At 42.1% G+C, this 16,567-nt stretch overlaps 1 protein-coding gene across 3 annotated transcripts in view; it reads left to right on the top strand.

The window, feature by feature from the left end:
* GRHL2 (grainyhead like transcription factor 2) overlaps positions 1 to 16,567 on the top strand; it is a 149,861-nt gene that overhangs the window by 69,471 nt on the left and 63,823 nt on the right. For all 3 annotated transcript variants that reach the window (XM_019528021.1, XM_019528022.1, XM_019528023.1), the window contains exon 8: positions 3,771 to 3,865. In XM_019528021.1, coding sequence (XP_019383566.1) covers positions 3,771 to 3,865 — 95 coding nt within the window. The remainder of the gene's footprint in view (positions 1 to 3,770; positions 3,866 to 16,567) is intronic.

The following is a 16,567-nucleotide window of genomic DNA, read 5'->3' on the forward strand; positions in this document are numbered from 1 at the left end:
CATGACGGTAAAGGGGGGGGGGTGTGCAGCAGTCTATTCTCACCCCACACACATCTGGAGGGGCACAGCTCCCTATGCTTCCCTTGGGGATGTGCACAGTGGTGGGAGCGGCCCCCCAGACGAGCCACCAGCTCTGCCCTGCCCCAGCCCCACTTCCTCCCTCACTGTGGGGACCTTGATCTGCCCCCCGCCACGCCCCTTCCCCCCAACAGACTTACCAGCTGAACACTACTCTCCAAGCTGCCGGGCTGCATTTTTGGCTGCATGCATGTTGTGGCTGCACATGTGCATGTGGCATTTATTGGTGACATGAGCCAAAAAAAAGCTGATTGCTGATAATTTTAATCTTACTTTTATTGGTACCAATACAATATGGACCGATGTATCAGTACACCTATATTTACAAGACCTCTTGTTCACCTCTTTCCAAGATGTGTTATCATTTGCACAAGGTAGTTTTGCTCAGTCAAACTAAAAGTGTGTCCTTGTGCACATTTGAGATGTATATGCGTCTCAATTTTTCTTGCTTGCATTCTTAAACAAAAATGAGATCGTGATGCCAATGTCTTCATTTAGAAAAATGACCTGAATTCACAGTGGAGATAGAAAGCAGTAACTTCTTCTTTGAACACACATATGTTGTGACCAGTTGTTTTACCTTATGGAAGAAGGTGTCTGCCTTATGCCATGTCTGGGGTCTGAACATTATGAATTCTTCCCAGTATGCAAACTTTCAGGCATTCCAGATGCACTGTTTCACTAGTCCAGACAGCACCTCTGCCTTTCAGAGCAGAGAATGTATATTATTTATACTTTTCTCTCTGACGTTATTACCCTCACAACACTGGTGTTTTTGGTAGACAAATTTACATTAATTAACTGTTGCTAGTTGTTGTTTTTAAAACCCAAATAATGTTTATTATTTTCTTAAAGAGAAAACAAGGCTGAGAAAAGGAATACTAGGAATGCATAAAGCCATCATTTACAGATGCAGAATATTATTCCCTTTATACAACTAACTACAAAGCTAGAAATCAACATGTATTTTTGAAGTGCAGATACAGACAAAAGTTAGAAGATAAGGATAGTTGCATTAAATAATTACAGCTGTCTTGTACAAAGTCCAGTTACGGCCCTTAAGGGATTGACTTGTCCCATGGAGAGATGACATGCTTTCTTGAAGAAACTGAAGTATCTTTTAATCTGGAGCTAGAAGTATTAAAGGTGACCAGGAAAAGAGAAAAAATAGGTTATTGTTTCTTCTGCTTTATCAAACAACAACAGAAAACACAAAACAAAAAAGATTCTTCATACAGTTTTTCCTACTTTCCTTTACCTTAGAAATTCAGGCCTTGTATACGTTGTTTTTCTTGTCAACATTTTTTAGGTGATGACAATACCAATAAAGTTAGAATACCATGGGCCGCAAGGAAGTGAAACCCAAATAACTGAGGGGATGCAGTTTCCTTTGGATGTTTTAAAAACCACTTAGGCTCATTTTTCTTGTTTCCAATTAAATATGAGGGCAAAAAGATGTATTTGTTGAAGATCTACCACCCCATGCCTTAAATGATAGGAAAGATGACATTTCCAAGTTCTGCTTTTTCATGTTTGTATCTTTTTCCTGATGTATCTAATTTTAAAGCAAGCACAGTTATATTTATTTGGATAAATTACAAAGCAAGCAAAATAAAGTGAGCTGCTCAGTCACAAAGAAATAAAAAAAGAAGCACAAATTTATTTTTATTTTTCTTTGCTGGTTATAAACATATCTTTCAAAAAATGATCATTTAACAAATGAGCAAGTGTTTACTTTGAAATGTCTGTGAAAAGGGTTTCTTATATTTCTGTTGGTAACAAACGGTACAAATGAAACTATCTGGGCCAAGGCATTCTACCAGTTTGGCTGCAGTGTAAAATACCTACAGCCTATAGGCATGAACTTGGAATCTATCCTTTTGATTCCACAGATGGGTAAAAGCTGACTTCACTGCACAGTTCAGACATCCAGGACTTCATTTGCTTCCAGTGAATCTGTTAGGGCATTTCTTTTAAAACGTGTAAAATTACCTTTTTTTTTTTTTTTAAATTCTTGTGCCCCAGCCAGCCCCTCTGCTGCCCAACGCCACTACTTGGAGCCCGGGGCTGACCCCGTCCGAGGCTGCTGCCAGCCTGGGGCTGTTCTGCCTCAGCTCAAAATGCTGCTGTTCCAGGCACACGTACAGACACTGCATCTGGGAGCAGTGTACTCTGGCACAAACTGCTGCAGAGTTTATCATGTCACATTAATTGTATGTGTAGATGCACCCACAGTGAACACTGTGCCAAAACTCCCATTTCCTTGAAAGAATGGAAGACCATATCCTGGGTATTGTCACATCTCTAAAACAAAAATGAGCCATAAATTGTTCTCAGGATGAGGAATGGCATAAGTCTGTTGTTCTCTTAGCATTTTAAAAATTTAATCAGCTTTCCAACCATCAGGGTTCAAAACCAGTGAGCCTTGCTCTTTGAGAGTTTCTAGTCTATATCAATCATAAATTCACAGAGTTGAAGGCCAGCAGGATCTATTAAATCATCTAATCTGACCTCCTACCTAGAACAAACCATTCAATTTTACCTAGTTATCCCTGTATCAAGCTCAACAATTTGTGTTTGACTAAATGATATCTTTCAAAATTATAAGATAATAAGGAAGCATATTTGAAGGAATAGTTCCTCTCTCCTCTGGGCTGGTTTTGCTAATAACAGGAGTAATACTTAGATGTCACAAGCCATTTTCAAGGTTCATTGACCTCCTCAGCTCTGTTTTTTTTTTTTCAAGTCATCTTTAAAAATCTTCCTTTAAAATGTTTCCTTTGCCTTCCCATTTTTAGCCATTCCTTCTTACTACCAAGTTAAAGAGCACACTCATTTGTTCCTGTTGCAGAACTACTGATTTCTTGTTAAGAACAAAATCTCAAGTAAAAATAGAGGTCACGCAGGGCACATCTACACATACAATTAATGTGCCTGAATAAACTCCAGCACATTTCACTCTGGAGTTTATTGTTCCCAGGTACAGTGTTTACACATGAATCCAGGACTGCAGCACATTAAGCCAGGGTGGTACAGCCCTGGCTGGCAGGTGGCTTCAGGGATCAGCCTGCCAGCTTGAAGTTGCTCTGCCCTGGCTCAATGTGCTGAAGAGGGGCTGGTTGGGGCATAAGGGTGCTACCATGTGGGGCTGGCTGGCTGGCAGGCAGCTCCTACACTGTAGCACCCTTGTGCCCCAACCAGCTCCAGTCACCATCTATACATGCGTTGCAGTGCAGTAAATAACTCCACTGTAGTTACTTGCATCAGGCAATACTAACCTATGGCAGAGTTAATTAGTTTACTCCAGACTAATAGCTCTGCATGTGTAAATGGTGATACTTTACTGTGGGGTTAATTAGGGAACTCTTTAGTAAGCATCTCTTGTAGATGCCCCCGCAGTGTACTAAAGAGTATAGCTTAGCAGAAATATCACAATTTTCTACATTAGATGTATTAACAATGAAACTTCAGAAAGGGGCTTAAGTCAAGGAGAAGGTAGAGCAGGGAGTTTCTAAAGTGCCAACCTGCCTTTCCATCTGCAGTGAAACATAAGTAACACTAGGTTTTCCTGACACCTGATCCCCACCTGAATGAAAAGGCAAAGGGCAGACTTGGAGACTCATCCATGAACTTTAAGAATAAATGTATATATAATTTTTCTCAACATCTTTTAAAACTTGTTGTGTCCACAGCTGATTACAAAGAGAGTTTTAACACCATTGGGAATATTGAGGAAATTGCATACAATGCTGTGTCCTTTACTTGGGATGTCAATGAAGAAGCGAAGGTAGGTTATACATGGAGTGAATTGTATTTTTAATGGCATTTATTTATAAATACTACCTCTCCCATCCACCCCATTCTCTTCCTTAATTAACACAAGACAGTTGTGCAGAAGTGAGCAAATTTCATTTTTTCAAAGGTAGCCCAGGTGACTTGAGGTATGCTTATGGAATCTTTTTAAGGCAAAATGGTATATGACAGGGGCAGGCAAAATACAGCTTGCCAGGCCATTCTATGTGGACTGCGGGACCCATAAAAAATTTAGAAAATTAATATTTATCTGCTCCTGGCTGCTTGTCAATGATGACAGGATCCAGGGGCAGCAGGACCCAGACGAAGCTGGCAGCAGGACCCTGCAGCAAGGCCTGCCTAGCCCTGCCCCCCCAGGCCCCTCCAACCAGAACCCCCTGCCTAGCAGAAGCTTCTGGCCTAGGAGTGTCAGGCTGTTCCTGCGTCCCTGCACCGGAGAGGGAAATTCAGGTAAGAACATGGGGGGGAGGGGGAGGCAGGGGGAATGGAGACAGGGGACGATCATGGGATATCACCCCAGTCCTTGGGTACAGGCTGCCTCATGCTGAGTCCTGTGGTCACAGCCATGCAGCAGGGACCATGTGGTGCCAGAGCACTGCAGTGACAGGCAGGAAAGTGTGGGGTGGGGGGAGTGGCAGTGAGTGGGTGCATGGGAACGCAGTGACAGCTGGGTGGGAGTGTGGGGCTCCACACCAGTCTCCTGGCACCAGTCTCCTGGGGCCAGTGCCAGTGGTGCTCAGAGTGGGGTGACAGGAGCATGGGGTGCGGGCTGGAAGGGGTCTGTGGAGCCAGGCTGGGCTGTGCCAGCAGGGAGAGAGGGGAGACCGCCCGGCTCCATAGAGCCCCTGCTGGATGGGACCCCACACTCTTGTTGCCCATTCTGGGCCCTGTCAGCGTGGGCCCTGGGACACTGGCATGGGCCCTGAGCTCCTGCCCAGCTGTCACTGTGCTATCACATGCCCGCTCGCTCCCACTCTCCCTCACCTGCCACCACTTTCAGTGCATCCCTGCCTGCCAGCCAGATGCTCCTGCACCACATAACTCCTGGCTGCATGGCCAGATTGTGGAAGCATGGGGCCTGCACCAGTACCCCGGGGCCAGGAGCAGGAGGGTGTGTGTGTGTGAATGCGCATGCGTCTGTGCAATGAGGGCAGGAGCGGGGGAGAAAGAGAGAGCAATAAGGGAGGGACAGCATGTGTGTGTGTGCGCACGCACATGCGTGGGCAGTGAGTGAGTGAGTTCGTAGAGCAAGTCCCACACACACACCCCACCATATACATGCACCCACACCCCTCTTTCACTGCTATACATGCAAATCCCAGCTGCCCTCCCCCCACATTCCCCCCACAAACCCCATACCCACTCACACCCCACATATCCACACACACACCCACATGCTCTGTCACCCCACACCTACCCTCCCCCACATACCCACACATGCACAGACTCCCACAAACCTATACCCCCCCCATGCCTCCACAATAGACCAAGAATAAGACTTCATTACTATTGTGAAATCTTCTCTATGTGCATGACACAAACAAATGTAAATCAGGGCAAAAATATATTTTGAAATCAAATTAATGTTGTAGATGTTCGAGTTTTAGAATATAATTTGGTATTTTTCTGGTTCTGAGATAGCAAAACCCCTTGTTGAAAGTAGCCCTTCCAGGGGCAAGGGGAGGGCAAAGATCAGGGGTTAGGAGGTGGGACTTCCAGTCACAAGATGGCAACTAAGGGGCGGGTCAGCTGTCAAGGGGTGGGGCTACCCATGCAGCCCTCTGCCCAAAATAATTGCCCACCCCTGGTGTATGAAAACAGGGGCCCACCAAAATAAAGCTCTTGGGCAAGTGTTTCAAACTGAGCCAGGTTCCTGCCTAATAAAGGGAGATTAATCATTGGAAGTACATTGCAAAATAGTGTAGTGGGGTTCCATATTTATTGTCTTTCAATGGTTTCTATTTGAATAGGTCAATTTTATAAAGTGTGTGTGTTAAGAGTCAAACCTATAAGGTGACAAATGTGATCCAAGCTGAACTCTTCCTTTCTTCTTCTTCATCATCATCATCAATAGTAAATATTATGCGAGCCAAATGATGCTGTTAGTGACTTGTGTCATTGTTTTCAATGGGGTTGTATATATTGATGTTGTGGCTGGAGCTAAGTATCAAACTAGAGCTGGTAAATTTTATTTTTCATTGCCTAGGTGATTTCACGTATTTTCCCATTCAATTAAAAATGCAGTTCCCTTGCAGCTATTCTAGATAAGAAAGGTCCAGATTCCAGGAACAATTTTAACTCTCATAATTTAGTTATGGAGATACAATTCATCACACAGAACTGAGGAGATTGCTATGGACAGCTAGCTAGGCTCTACAAAGCTATCTAACTCCCACCTATTAATGCTTAGCTAGATTTAAATTGATAATTTCCAGGTTTTTCTTATTTTTGTATCAGCATCCAAATCATTGCATTAAGTTGGTACAGATGCAGTGAAAAATAGCTGGTTAAAACAAGCTTGTGTTCTCTGACCTTATACTAACAAGGAAAAAATACATTGTAAAATCAGTATTGGTATTGCAGGCTTTTCAGAAATAATAACTAGTGAATGATCTCAAGGCTCACTGGATAACAGGAACCAGCTTCATGTTAAATATCACCAGCATTCAGGTACACCATAGGGTCAACAAATCCAGAAGATGAATTACACTCATAACAAAGCTCACCAATATATCCCTATTACACTGAGGTTATACTTGCAGCAGGTGACATTCAATGATGACAGACTTGACTGTCGCTATCCTGCCTCCTTTTAAATTGAATTCGAATCCTGACATTTATTACTGAATTTTGTATTTAATTCAAATTATAGAGAAAGAAAATGCAATAAGCATATCTTTAAACATGCATGGCAGGAAGCGTGATTGTAGGATCGCAAATCAGATCCTATCACACCTTACTGCTGGTTCAGGGCAAGCCCAATCTTGGGCTCCCCACTCAAATGGCAAGAAGCAAGCTCCTGCATCTGGGAGCCCCCTCAGTTGATGGAGCTCCAAGCTGCAGGTGCTCTCCATTCAGCCCCACAGCTGGGAGACCTCATCTGCTGTGAACTCCCAGCTGTGGGAATGCACCATGCACCGTTACAGCTGAAAGACCAAGTGCTGCGATTTCCCAGCCTTGGGTGGGTGCATGCCCCTGTGCGGCTGGGATCCCTGTCAGTTGGAAGCTCCCAGGCTTGGGGGTGCAGATGGGCCCCACACAGGTGGGAACTTCAATCAGTTGATGGGGCTCCCAGCCTAGAGGCCCCTATCCACACATTCAATTAATGGTGCTATAGGAAGCAGCTACAAAGTTGTTATGCATATTTTGTGGAGTAACTTTGTAGCTTATTCCTTTTTATCATACCATTACTTGATTGAACATGTGGCTTAGTGACCACTTAATGTGATTAACTAGTGATTAAGTAGTTAATCACACCTGAAGTGTGTCGATGGGGTCCTAGATACTGCTCATCCATCTGGAAATGAATGCTTCTGACACCCAGCATCCTCTCCACCCCAAAATTGTTTCTGATCCCCCACAAAAACATCAATTAAACAACTTGCAGCTCCTCCCAGCTCCCCCTACAAATGAATTTTGCCCACCTTAGCTCTTCCCCTGCAGCTCCTCCTCTTCCTGCTTCCATGGATCTCTTGAAAAGGAGCTTGTACACCCCCTCTTCCATTCTGCTTCTTACTTTACCTTTCAACAGGCAGCAGGAACCCTTTCAGCTCCCCAGGTCACATGTTTCCTTGGTCTTTACCTTTACCTTTCTCACTTGGTTACAGGCTTTACTCACCAACTTAGAAGTCTCATCATATCTCGTCTTCCCTTAACCAAGGTATCAGGCCTTCCTGCTCCTTTTCTTCTGGCTAATTGGCCCCTACTTGCTGCATCCTTGAAGTCACAGGCTGGCTATCTCCTCATTCTCTGCAACTTCAACTCTTCCTTTCTTCTGTTCCCAGTCCTGTCCTTGAGGTAGGTACAGGGCCCTACACTAAGGATGTTTTGACTCTGGCTGGTTTGCTGTCCCAAAGCAGACTTAGAAAAGTAGCCTGCATATGTATGCAGCTCTCAGCCTTGTGTTGTTAGAGGGAGAAATTTTCTTATGGGCTAGACTTCCATTCACCTGATTGGTCTTTTCCTCCTTTGGCTGCATTGAAAGGCTGCCCCATTGCTGTTGTCTCCATCATGCTGCTAGAAAATAGAGAACCCTAATAGCAATTTGTTTAGTAAGTGAAAGAGGGGGTTAAAAACCCATTAGTCCCACATAACCAGTGTCACTGACTCTCACAATTTTATCCTGATTCTTGTAATATTTGGTGTGGTTCTTGCACCTCTGGCTTTTGGAAGCATGTGAATACTTGAACATCTCAGCTTTCACTGTTTTTTTTTAAAGCAGGTTTCTTATTTGTGTGTGTGTGTGTAAGATTTCAAAAGGAACTGGTCATTTGCTAATGCCCAGAAATAGGAATTCTCACAAGATCCCACTGAGTTATTTGAAAGCCACAGACTTGAAGTCTTGTAATTAAAAGCTGTTTTTTTTTTCCCTCGGTACTTACCTCATTCAAGGGAGCTGGAGAACTTCAAGCCCTAATTACAGACTCTCCTTTCTTAAAATTTTTGAAGAATAGTCTTTAAACTGACTCCATTGTTTCTCCCCAGTGTTGTTTTCCCCCCTTTCACCACAATTTCAAGATTAAAACTAACCTCACAAACACAAAGGCCTCTTTCATTTGAGTCGAACAGAATGCTCCAAAGAGGAGTTGTTTCTTGGGCTTCAGAGATGCTACTTGAAGCCTTCTACTGAGGAGGAGGAAAAAAATAATTCTTTGTGCTCCTTCAGCAGTTCCAGTTTTCTTTTCTTTTCTTGTTTTAAAATCATATCTGATGCTTTTCCCAGCATCAAGACAGCACTACCTCCAAAATCAGATCTCTCCTTTCTCCATCACCATATAATCCAGATGATGGGCTGTTGTTTTAAAGCCAGATTCTGACGCCAAAACTCGAGCTGAATAGTATTTTGCTGTTGGAAGTGCTTGAGGAGAAAGGTAATATTTAGCCTGAGCAAGGGAACCAGAATTTAGCGTGTTATAAGGCAAGACTGCTTAAGTCTTCCTGAGGCAGCATCTCAGTGTGGTTTATGTTAAAAGAAGCTTTATCATGTATGTAAAGAATTCAGGCAGAGACCTCTTCTGCTTCCTTGGTTACTTGAAATGAGTTACAGCTTTGGTAAAGCTACCTCCTTTTTGTTGTAGTCATTGATCCTCCACCTTCCTCAGTGTATGCTGGAAGGGAAAGAAAAATTATGAACCCAATACATAATACATTGAACAAAGTGGGAGAGTGTCCACTGTCTTTAGTGGACTATGGATCCAGCTGTGTGACAGAAGACTAGTCATACTGAAGCTTATTGAGTACCATGGAATTTTTTAGTTAAATATAGGAGAATCGGAGGAAGGGATTTCCAACCATACTAAACTAATTTTTGGGATCCTCAGAGGAATGACACTGTATGTATTAAGGGTACCCTGCTAGATAGTATAAAAAAAGTGTTACCTTCCTTTCAGCCCCTCATTTACTTTTATGTATAGATAATGTATATTTAAGACAAGGATGATTAGCTGGCTTCTTACTTAATATTTGTAAAGGTAGTTGAGAGAAATAAGTATAAGCCTAGAGTAGCTGTCTGACTGTAAAAAGTATCTCATACACAAGTCTGTGACTGTGCTAAAGGCACATGCTGAAATCAACTTCTTGTCTCTCAGTAGAATTTGATCCTGCTTCTCTACCAAGAATGACAAAGATCTAGTGGAACTTTATAGATAGCATATTTTTCTTTTTCTTTCTTTTATTTTGATAAACATGTATTTTCAATCTGACTTCTGATAAAAGTTGAGCTTGCTTGAAAAACAGACCACCACAGATTGAATGGAAGCATTTTTCCTACCTACGCAAACTCTTCTGATGTTTGAAAGTAAATAGTGGCCTTGTGTATGATTGATTAAAAAACCCCCTAATTTTAGACAAGTTGGGACTGCTATTTCTTCAAGATAACAACATTGCTGAAAGAAAATTCATATTTTTATATGAAATTCAAGGCATCAAATTTAAGGGATAGTTTATGAGAAAAATGCAGGTGATGTGTCACATTACCAGTTGGATTTTGGTGAATGTAAACTTCTATGAGGCAATATCATTCTGGCATTGGATAAACAGAAATGTTGTGGTGTCATATTCCTGCATGGGCACATTTAGGCTTTGAACCCCAAATGCATGCTACTTCATGTTGTTTACCACTCTGAATAGTCCTTTTTCACTGTAGACAACTGAAGTCTATGCTAGATTCAATTCGCAGTTGAATTCCATACCCTGAACTCAATGGGAGGCTTTCCACCTATTTGTAGGACACACCTTGTGGCAATGATCAATACTTTCAGCAAATGACTGATCAGACAGAGGTAGCTAGCAATGTTAGTCTGAAGTTCTGCAGAAGGAAAGGTAGAGGTGTGTTTTATCGATTAACAGAATCAGAGATGCATAAGCTTTCTGATGTCATGAGCTCTGGCTCATGAAAGCTTATGCATCTCTGATTCAGCTAGTCTATAAGGCACATCTCTACCTTCCCTTCTGTCTAAATAAGTAATTGCAGAATTGAGCTCTTTGACCTTCTAATTCAACTATGGTACAATTGGTCATAGCTGTAAAATCAAGATGATAACAGAAACAACTCTGACCCCAGCAACGTATGGGTCAGAATTAACCTTGTTTGCATTGTGATGATGCATGTTTGTTATAAACAATTTGAATAATATGTTTTGTTTTAATATGTGAGCAAGCTAAGATTTATGATGTCCTTAACTATTCCTTTCCTTACTAAACTACATCAGATTATAGTTCATTAAGGAGAAAAATGTTATTTATATACTTTAAAAAAAATAGAGCTAGAAGGAATAGACAATTTTATATCTGAGTACTGGTACCAGAACTTATGTGGTATTAGGCTTAGAGCCAGGTTTAATAAGTCATCCCGTGTGTGTAAAGGGAGAGTTAAAATAACTTGTGGTAGCAAGTGATGTTGAAATTTCAGGGTATACAAATGGTTCAGTAAGTATGCAGCTGGGATTCAAAGCAAATGGTATTTTTATGTAGCTGTTTGGGTGTGGTGTGGATAAAGGAAGCTTCAAATGAGAAGTGCAAACATTTGCTGGAGACATTGGCATTGAACTAAAACAAAGGTCTTAACTTTGTATGGGATTTATAAGATAATGGATGGCAGGAGAAACTGTAAAGCTGCTACTATATATATATATATATATATATATATATATAAAAAGGAATGATGGGATTGTTTTTACTTTCCCCAAGAAAGACACAAATATCTTAACTCTCTGTGGTCACAAAGAATGATGTGATTCAGCAGAAGGCCATTAATTTCTCTAAAGAACAGTCAAGGGGTATAGATTTCACATGTTGTTAGCAATCTAGAGAGAAATGGTTGAACAGTGTCTAACTTTGCATCATAAAAACTTCCAGCGGCTCTTTGTAAGGTGGTGAGAGCAAGAAATGTAAACAGTAATAAAAGGCTTATATTTATAGGTTTCATAACTGCAGACCTTTAAAGTGTATAAGCCAGGAGATTGAGGTAGGAGTCATGTAGGTTGGATTAAATGCTAAAGAAGAAATGAATTGTTGAGCCATACCTGTCTCTCAAGGCAGGTAACTGTGTTTTTCATTTGTACAGCACTAATTATGCTTCAGTGTTTAACAAACATATGAAATCCTTGTAATAACGGCTGCATAAAACAGGACTCCTCCCCAAAAGGAGGTAAAGATTTCCCTAAAAGAGAGAGTTATTTTTATCTTACGTCAGTTTTGTAACTTTGTCAGTCATTAAATGTTCCTCATTCTTCATTATCAAAGTGCCCTGGATTCACTGCTGGTTCAAGTGAGCAGAAAAGCAGATTAATGAAAGGTCATAATTCTCTTATTGCTTTAAAATGTATCTAATCCTGACAAGTCTTTTCTGCACTAAAGGTAAAACTCAGGGTCTTTCTGCTAGTAAAACACAGTTGAGGTCCAATCATGTCATAGTCAGTCAATTTATGGTACCACAAAATGGCAAACCAACCACAAAAATGTTCCACATATAATCTAGAACATTTTGGGGGCTGGTTTATATGAATGTGTCCCAGTTCCAGGGCTGCCATGGTCTTGATGCTGACAGTCAGCTGAACTGGGACTGAAGGCTGTGCCTTGCCCTATCCCAGTGCTCAGCTAAGCATCAGGATGGGGCATGTAGCAACCCCAGGACCTGGGACATAACCACCCTCTGCCTAATCTCTGGGATTGGGTTGGGGGCAGCTCTGGTCTCCAACTGGGACCAGAGGCTGTCCCATGTTCCACATCAGAATTTGGAAAAAAAAAAATAAAAATGGACCCAAGTCTAAAAACTCTACATGCATCCCAGCTAGGTTTCATATGTAGTGCTGAAAAGCCCAGGGCAGAGGAACCTGGGGAGAGACTCTCTGGTCTTGGGCTCCCAGCATCCTGCAACTTTTAAATACAGCACATGTTGCATATGGGATGTTTAAAAGCCTAGAGTGCAGGGACACAAGATCAGAGAAAGGCTCTTCAGATTCAGGCTCCCAGGACTCTGGGCTTTTAAACCACCCAGCTGCAAGCACAGGGCTTGCACATGTGGTTTTTAGGCGTTGGGGTACCCACTGCCCAATCTCAGTACTCAGTTGAGCATGGGACAGCCCCAGGGCCCAGGTATTAGCATCCTGTGGCTCAATCCATAGAATTGTGTTGGGGGCAGCCCCAGGTCACAGTTCAGCCCCAGCAGTCATGCAGTTTGGGATCTGGGGAATTTTATGTCCCATCCCAAACACTGCATGTCTTGCTATGCATGCATGGCAAGGCAGGATGCACAATGTTTGGAATGGGACATAACATTCCTCAGATCTCTATCACACTGTTATTTTAATGTCTGCCAGTGACCTGAGAGGTGAGGGTTATACAGGGAAAAATAAGCTCCACATGAAAGGGCAAGTGAAAATTGCTGATCTTCAGAGCAGGCCACATTCCTCCCTTGTTGCCTCAGGGTGGTGAATGTTGTGATTCTTGATTTAAGGAGGTGAGGGAGAATCTCCACTAGGTTACATGGGTCTCTTTCAATTCAGAAATATGCCACATAAAGTACATTATGACCAGTGCTAAATTTTTATGTAGAGCAAAAAACAGACAAGAAAGCAACAATATAAGAAGTAATAAGAGAGAAGGAAAACATTAAGATCAACAGTCCAGGTGAGCAATAGATGCTCAGTAGATTTATTTTTTCTTCATTTTGTTAATTTTTCTCCTTGGACTGAAACCCAAGCTTGTCTGCCTATAATGCAAGTAGCAGTTTGTGTGGGAGGTTGCAAGGTGCAATTTAAGAACATAGGGTCAAAGCTAGAAATGGAATTAATTGTTAATAACAGCACAAATGGGAGCCTGTGCTATAGTTTTAGCTTGTGATTTTTCATTTAAAAATATGTAACAGAAAAGACATCTGTTAGCAATGCATTTCAAAAGAACACTTCTGCTGGGGGGGCAAAGGAGGTGGGCAGGCCCTCACTCACCCTGCTATCTCACTGGCATCCAATCTAGAGGAGCTTGCCAGAGTCAAAATTTAATGAAAATCAGCACTATGCTGTGTAATAATAAAAGGGCTCCTGAGCACTCAATTGTCTGATCAGAGAAGTCTTTCAGAGATAAATGCAAGGAGCATGCCAGTGTCTTCAGTGATTCAAAATAAGAAATGAAAATCAACTTCAAGAAAATATATATGTTCCTTCAGGACCCCATATCTGTACTCTGTTTACTAGGGTTTTTTATCTTTATAAAACATACCTTTGCTTTAAAGGGAAGCTAATAGAAAAGTGTGCACAGGTAAAAACTCCTGTGAAAATCAATGATCTGTGTTTATTCCAATCCATCTGTTCTCTCCACACGGTACAAATGATATGGTGTTAAGGATAATAGAGGTGTCCTAATTTTCATGCATATGGCATGAAAATACAATTATTTTTGTTTTAAAAGATCACAATACATTACAGGATCCAAGGCTGGATATTGAATTTTATAATGTCCCTCTATTATTCATGTTGAATAATTTGTTATCACTCAAGACTTCTTAATGTTACAGAAAGGTGAAATAATGTTGCAGTTGATCAAGCCTGTTTTCTCTGATGTCTCATATTATGCTTTATATTTCTGGGGATTAGAAAAGGCAATGCATAGTAGTATATGCAATTGTATAAGATACGACAATGCTTTTTTTTTTTTTTTTTTTTTTTAACCTGTCATCTGAGCAAAAATTATAGACCATATTTTCATGCATGCTAAGCTGTCTTTGCATTGCCCTATATCTCTGGTCACTTTGAGACACTGCTAGAGCAGCCTAAAGGAGAATGAAGGTAAATGAGAGTAAGCCCCCCATGTTTCCAAGAACTTACACCATGTCCACAGTCAGCCCCTGGAGCTAGATAGGCTGAGCTGCAATGTGAAACAGAATAACACTATCAGCTTCAAAATCAGAGTTTCAGCCTGGGCCCTTCCCTGACTCCCTCCCCTCACTTCAGTTAAAGTTCAACTATTTCATTTGTAAATGCAGCAGTCTGATACAATCAGGTGCAGAAAAGCTGCTATGCCATTAGCTCAATCAGGCAAACAGGCTGTGCCAACTCCATCATAAAATACCTGACTGTAATGTTAACTTCAGAGTGAAACACCCTTCCCCCATCACTCCTGCAGCACTCCTTTATTGTGGGTGTAACTTATCACAGGGGTGGTAGGTAGCAATAGGACTTTAGGAAAACACTTCCTATTTAAAAAAAAAATCTTGCATTTGTGGAGAAGTGGGAACCTCTTCAATTCTCTGACTTCTGAATTTTTACAGAACTCTGGGGATTTCTTCTACCACTAAGTCTCTCCTTTTTACCCTGAGACTTGTTCCTCACAGTTTGTACTGCCAGTTTTCTTTGGTTGTGTGTTCCATGGGCATGTATTTTTTTCAGTAGGACTGAATCCTGTGCGCTAAGGGGAAAAGGATCATTATATAATGTATAAATATGTCAGTGAGAAAAGTAGAGTTTAGTATTACATTTCCATCACCAAAATCCCATGTGCTGAGTCCTGGATTGGAAGAAATCACCATTTCATAGCAACAATAATAATTTGTTTTTTGTATTATGGTACTCTGGAGGAAGTATAATCATCATCTGGGACAGCACTGTATCAGGTGCTGTGCAGACATACAACAAAAAGACTGCCTAGCCCCAAAAAGCTTACATAATACATATAAGGCAAGAGATAACAGGTAGGTATAGGCAAATTGATACAGAGCACCAAGAAGCAATGAGACCACTACTGCAGAGCACAATGGGCAGTGGTCACAGGACACCAGTAGCCCCAGTGTTGTCAAAGTTTGGTATGCTTCTTAGCAAAGAAATGTTTTAAGGAATTTGAATATGAAGAAGTAGCTTTGCAGATGTGAGACCGGATGAGAAAAAAAATGCAAAGGTGCTTGTTTGAACATTTAACAAATATGTGGGAATAGGCTATGGAAGGCTGTGAAAGGAATAGCAAGTCATTTATGTAAGTCATTTATGTATGGAGCGGTAGAGAAAGGCAACCAGGAAAGGGATACCAAAAGAGAAGCAAAAGTGATGAACTAGGAAAATGATCTTTAAAGTAGCATTCATGACATGGTGTAACGGAGCACCATCAGGGTGCTTGCCACTTAGTGAGAAGCCTGCATGGTAGGGGTGTGTGAAATGGGCCATTTTTGATTTGGATTCGGCCGTAATTGGGGACAGTGATTCGATTAGTTGATTCGGATCACTGTCCCTGATTCGGTTTGGCCAAATCCAAATCTGAAGATTCAATGCCGATTCAGAGAGTCGGCGATTCAGACATGCACTGCTTTAAATGTTTTTTTCTACATAGCTCAGGGTACCAGGCATAGGTCGTTAATGCTGCGATGCTGGGGCAGATGGAGCATCCTACAGGAGTGTAGGGGGATCCCCCGTGTGCTTGGCAGCAAACCTGGAAGTGGGTCTGCTGGAGAGCATGCAGGCCCTGTTACCCCCTGGCTTGGTGATTGGCTGCAGGGGGACCCTGGGTGCCCCTCAGACCCAGGAGTCACCAGTTGCCAAGCTGGAGAGGGGGCAGGGGGCCCCCCTGTGCACTCCCTGGTGGACCCAGAAGTGGACCAGAAGTGCTTCTGCTCCACTTCCAGGTCTGCTGGGGAGCCCCCTGTGCTCCTCTGTGATGCTTCATCTGCCCCGGCATTGTAGCATTGATGAGCTGCCTGGTACCTTGAGGTATATAGAAAAACCGTTTAAAGCTATGTTCATGTCTGAATCACCAAATCTTTTTGAATCTCTCCAAATTGATTCGGAGCATTCAGATTCGATTTGGAGAGATTAACGGGTCTCCTGATTCAATTCGGATTTGGAGATGCAGCCCTTAATTGGGCAAAATCTTCGCTAAATGGGATCGGGGACCAAAGCTTTGCATAGCCCTACTATGTGGTAAGCAGCAGGGAGAGACCCCCAATGGCAGCCATTTTAAGGGGGAAGGTGTGTGG

This window comes from Gavialis gangeticus, unplaced genomic scaffold (genome assembly GCF_001723915.1).
Source record: "Gavialis gangeticus isolate Ggan-Ray unplaced genomic scaffold, GavGan_comp1, whole genome shotgun sequence".
NCBI lineage: Eukaryota > Metazoa > Chordata > Crocodylia > Gavialidae > Gavialis > Gavialis gangeticus.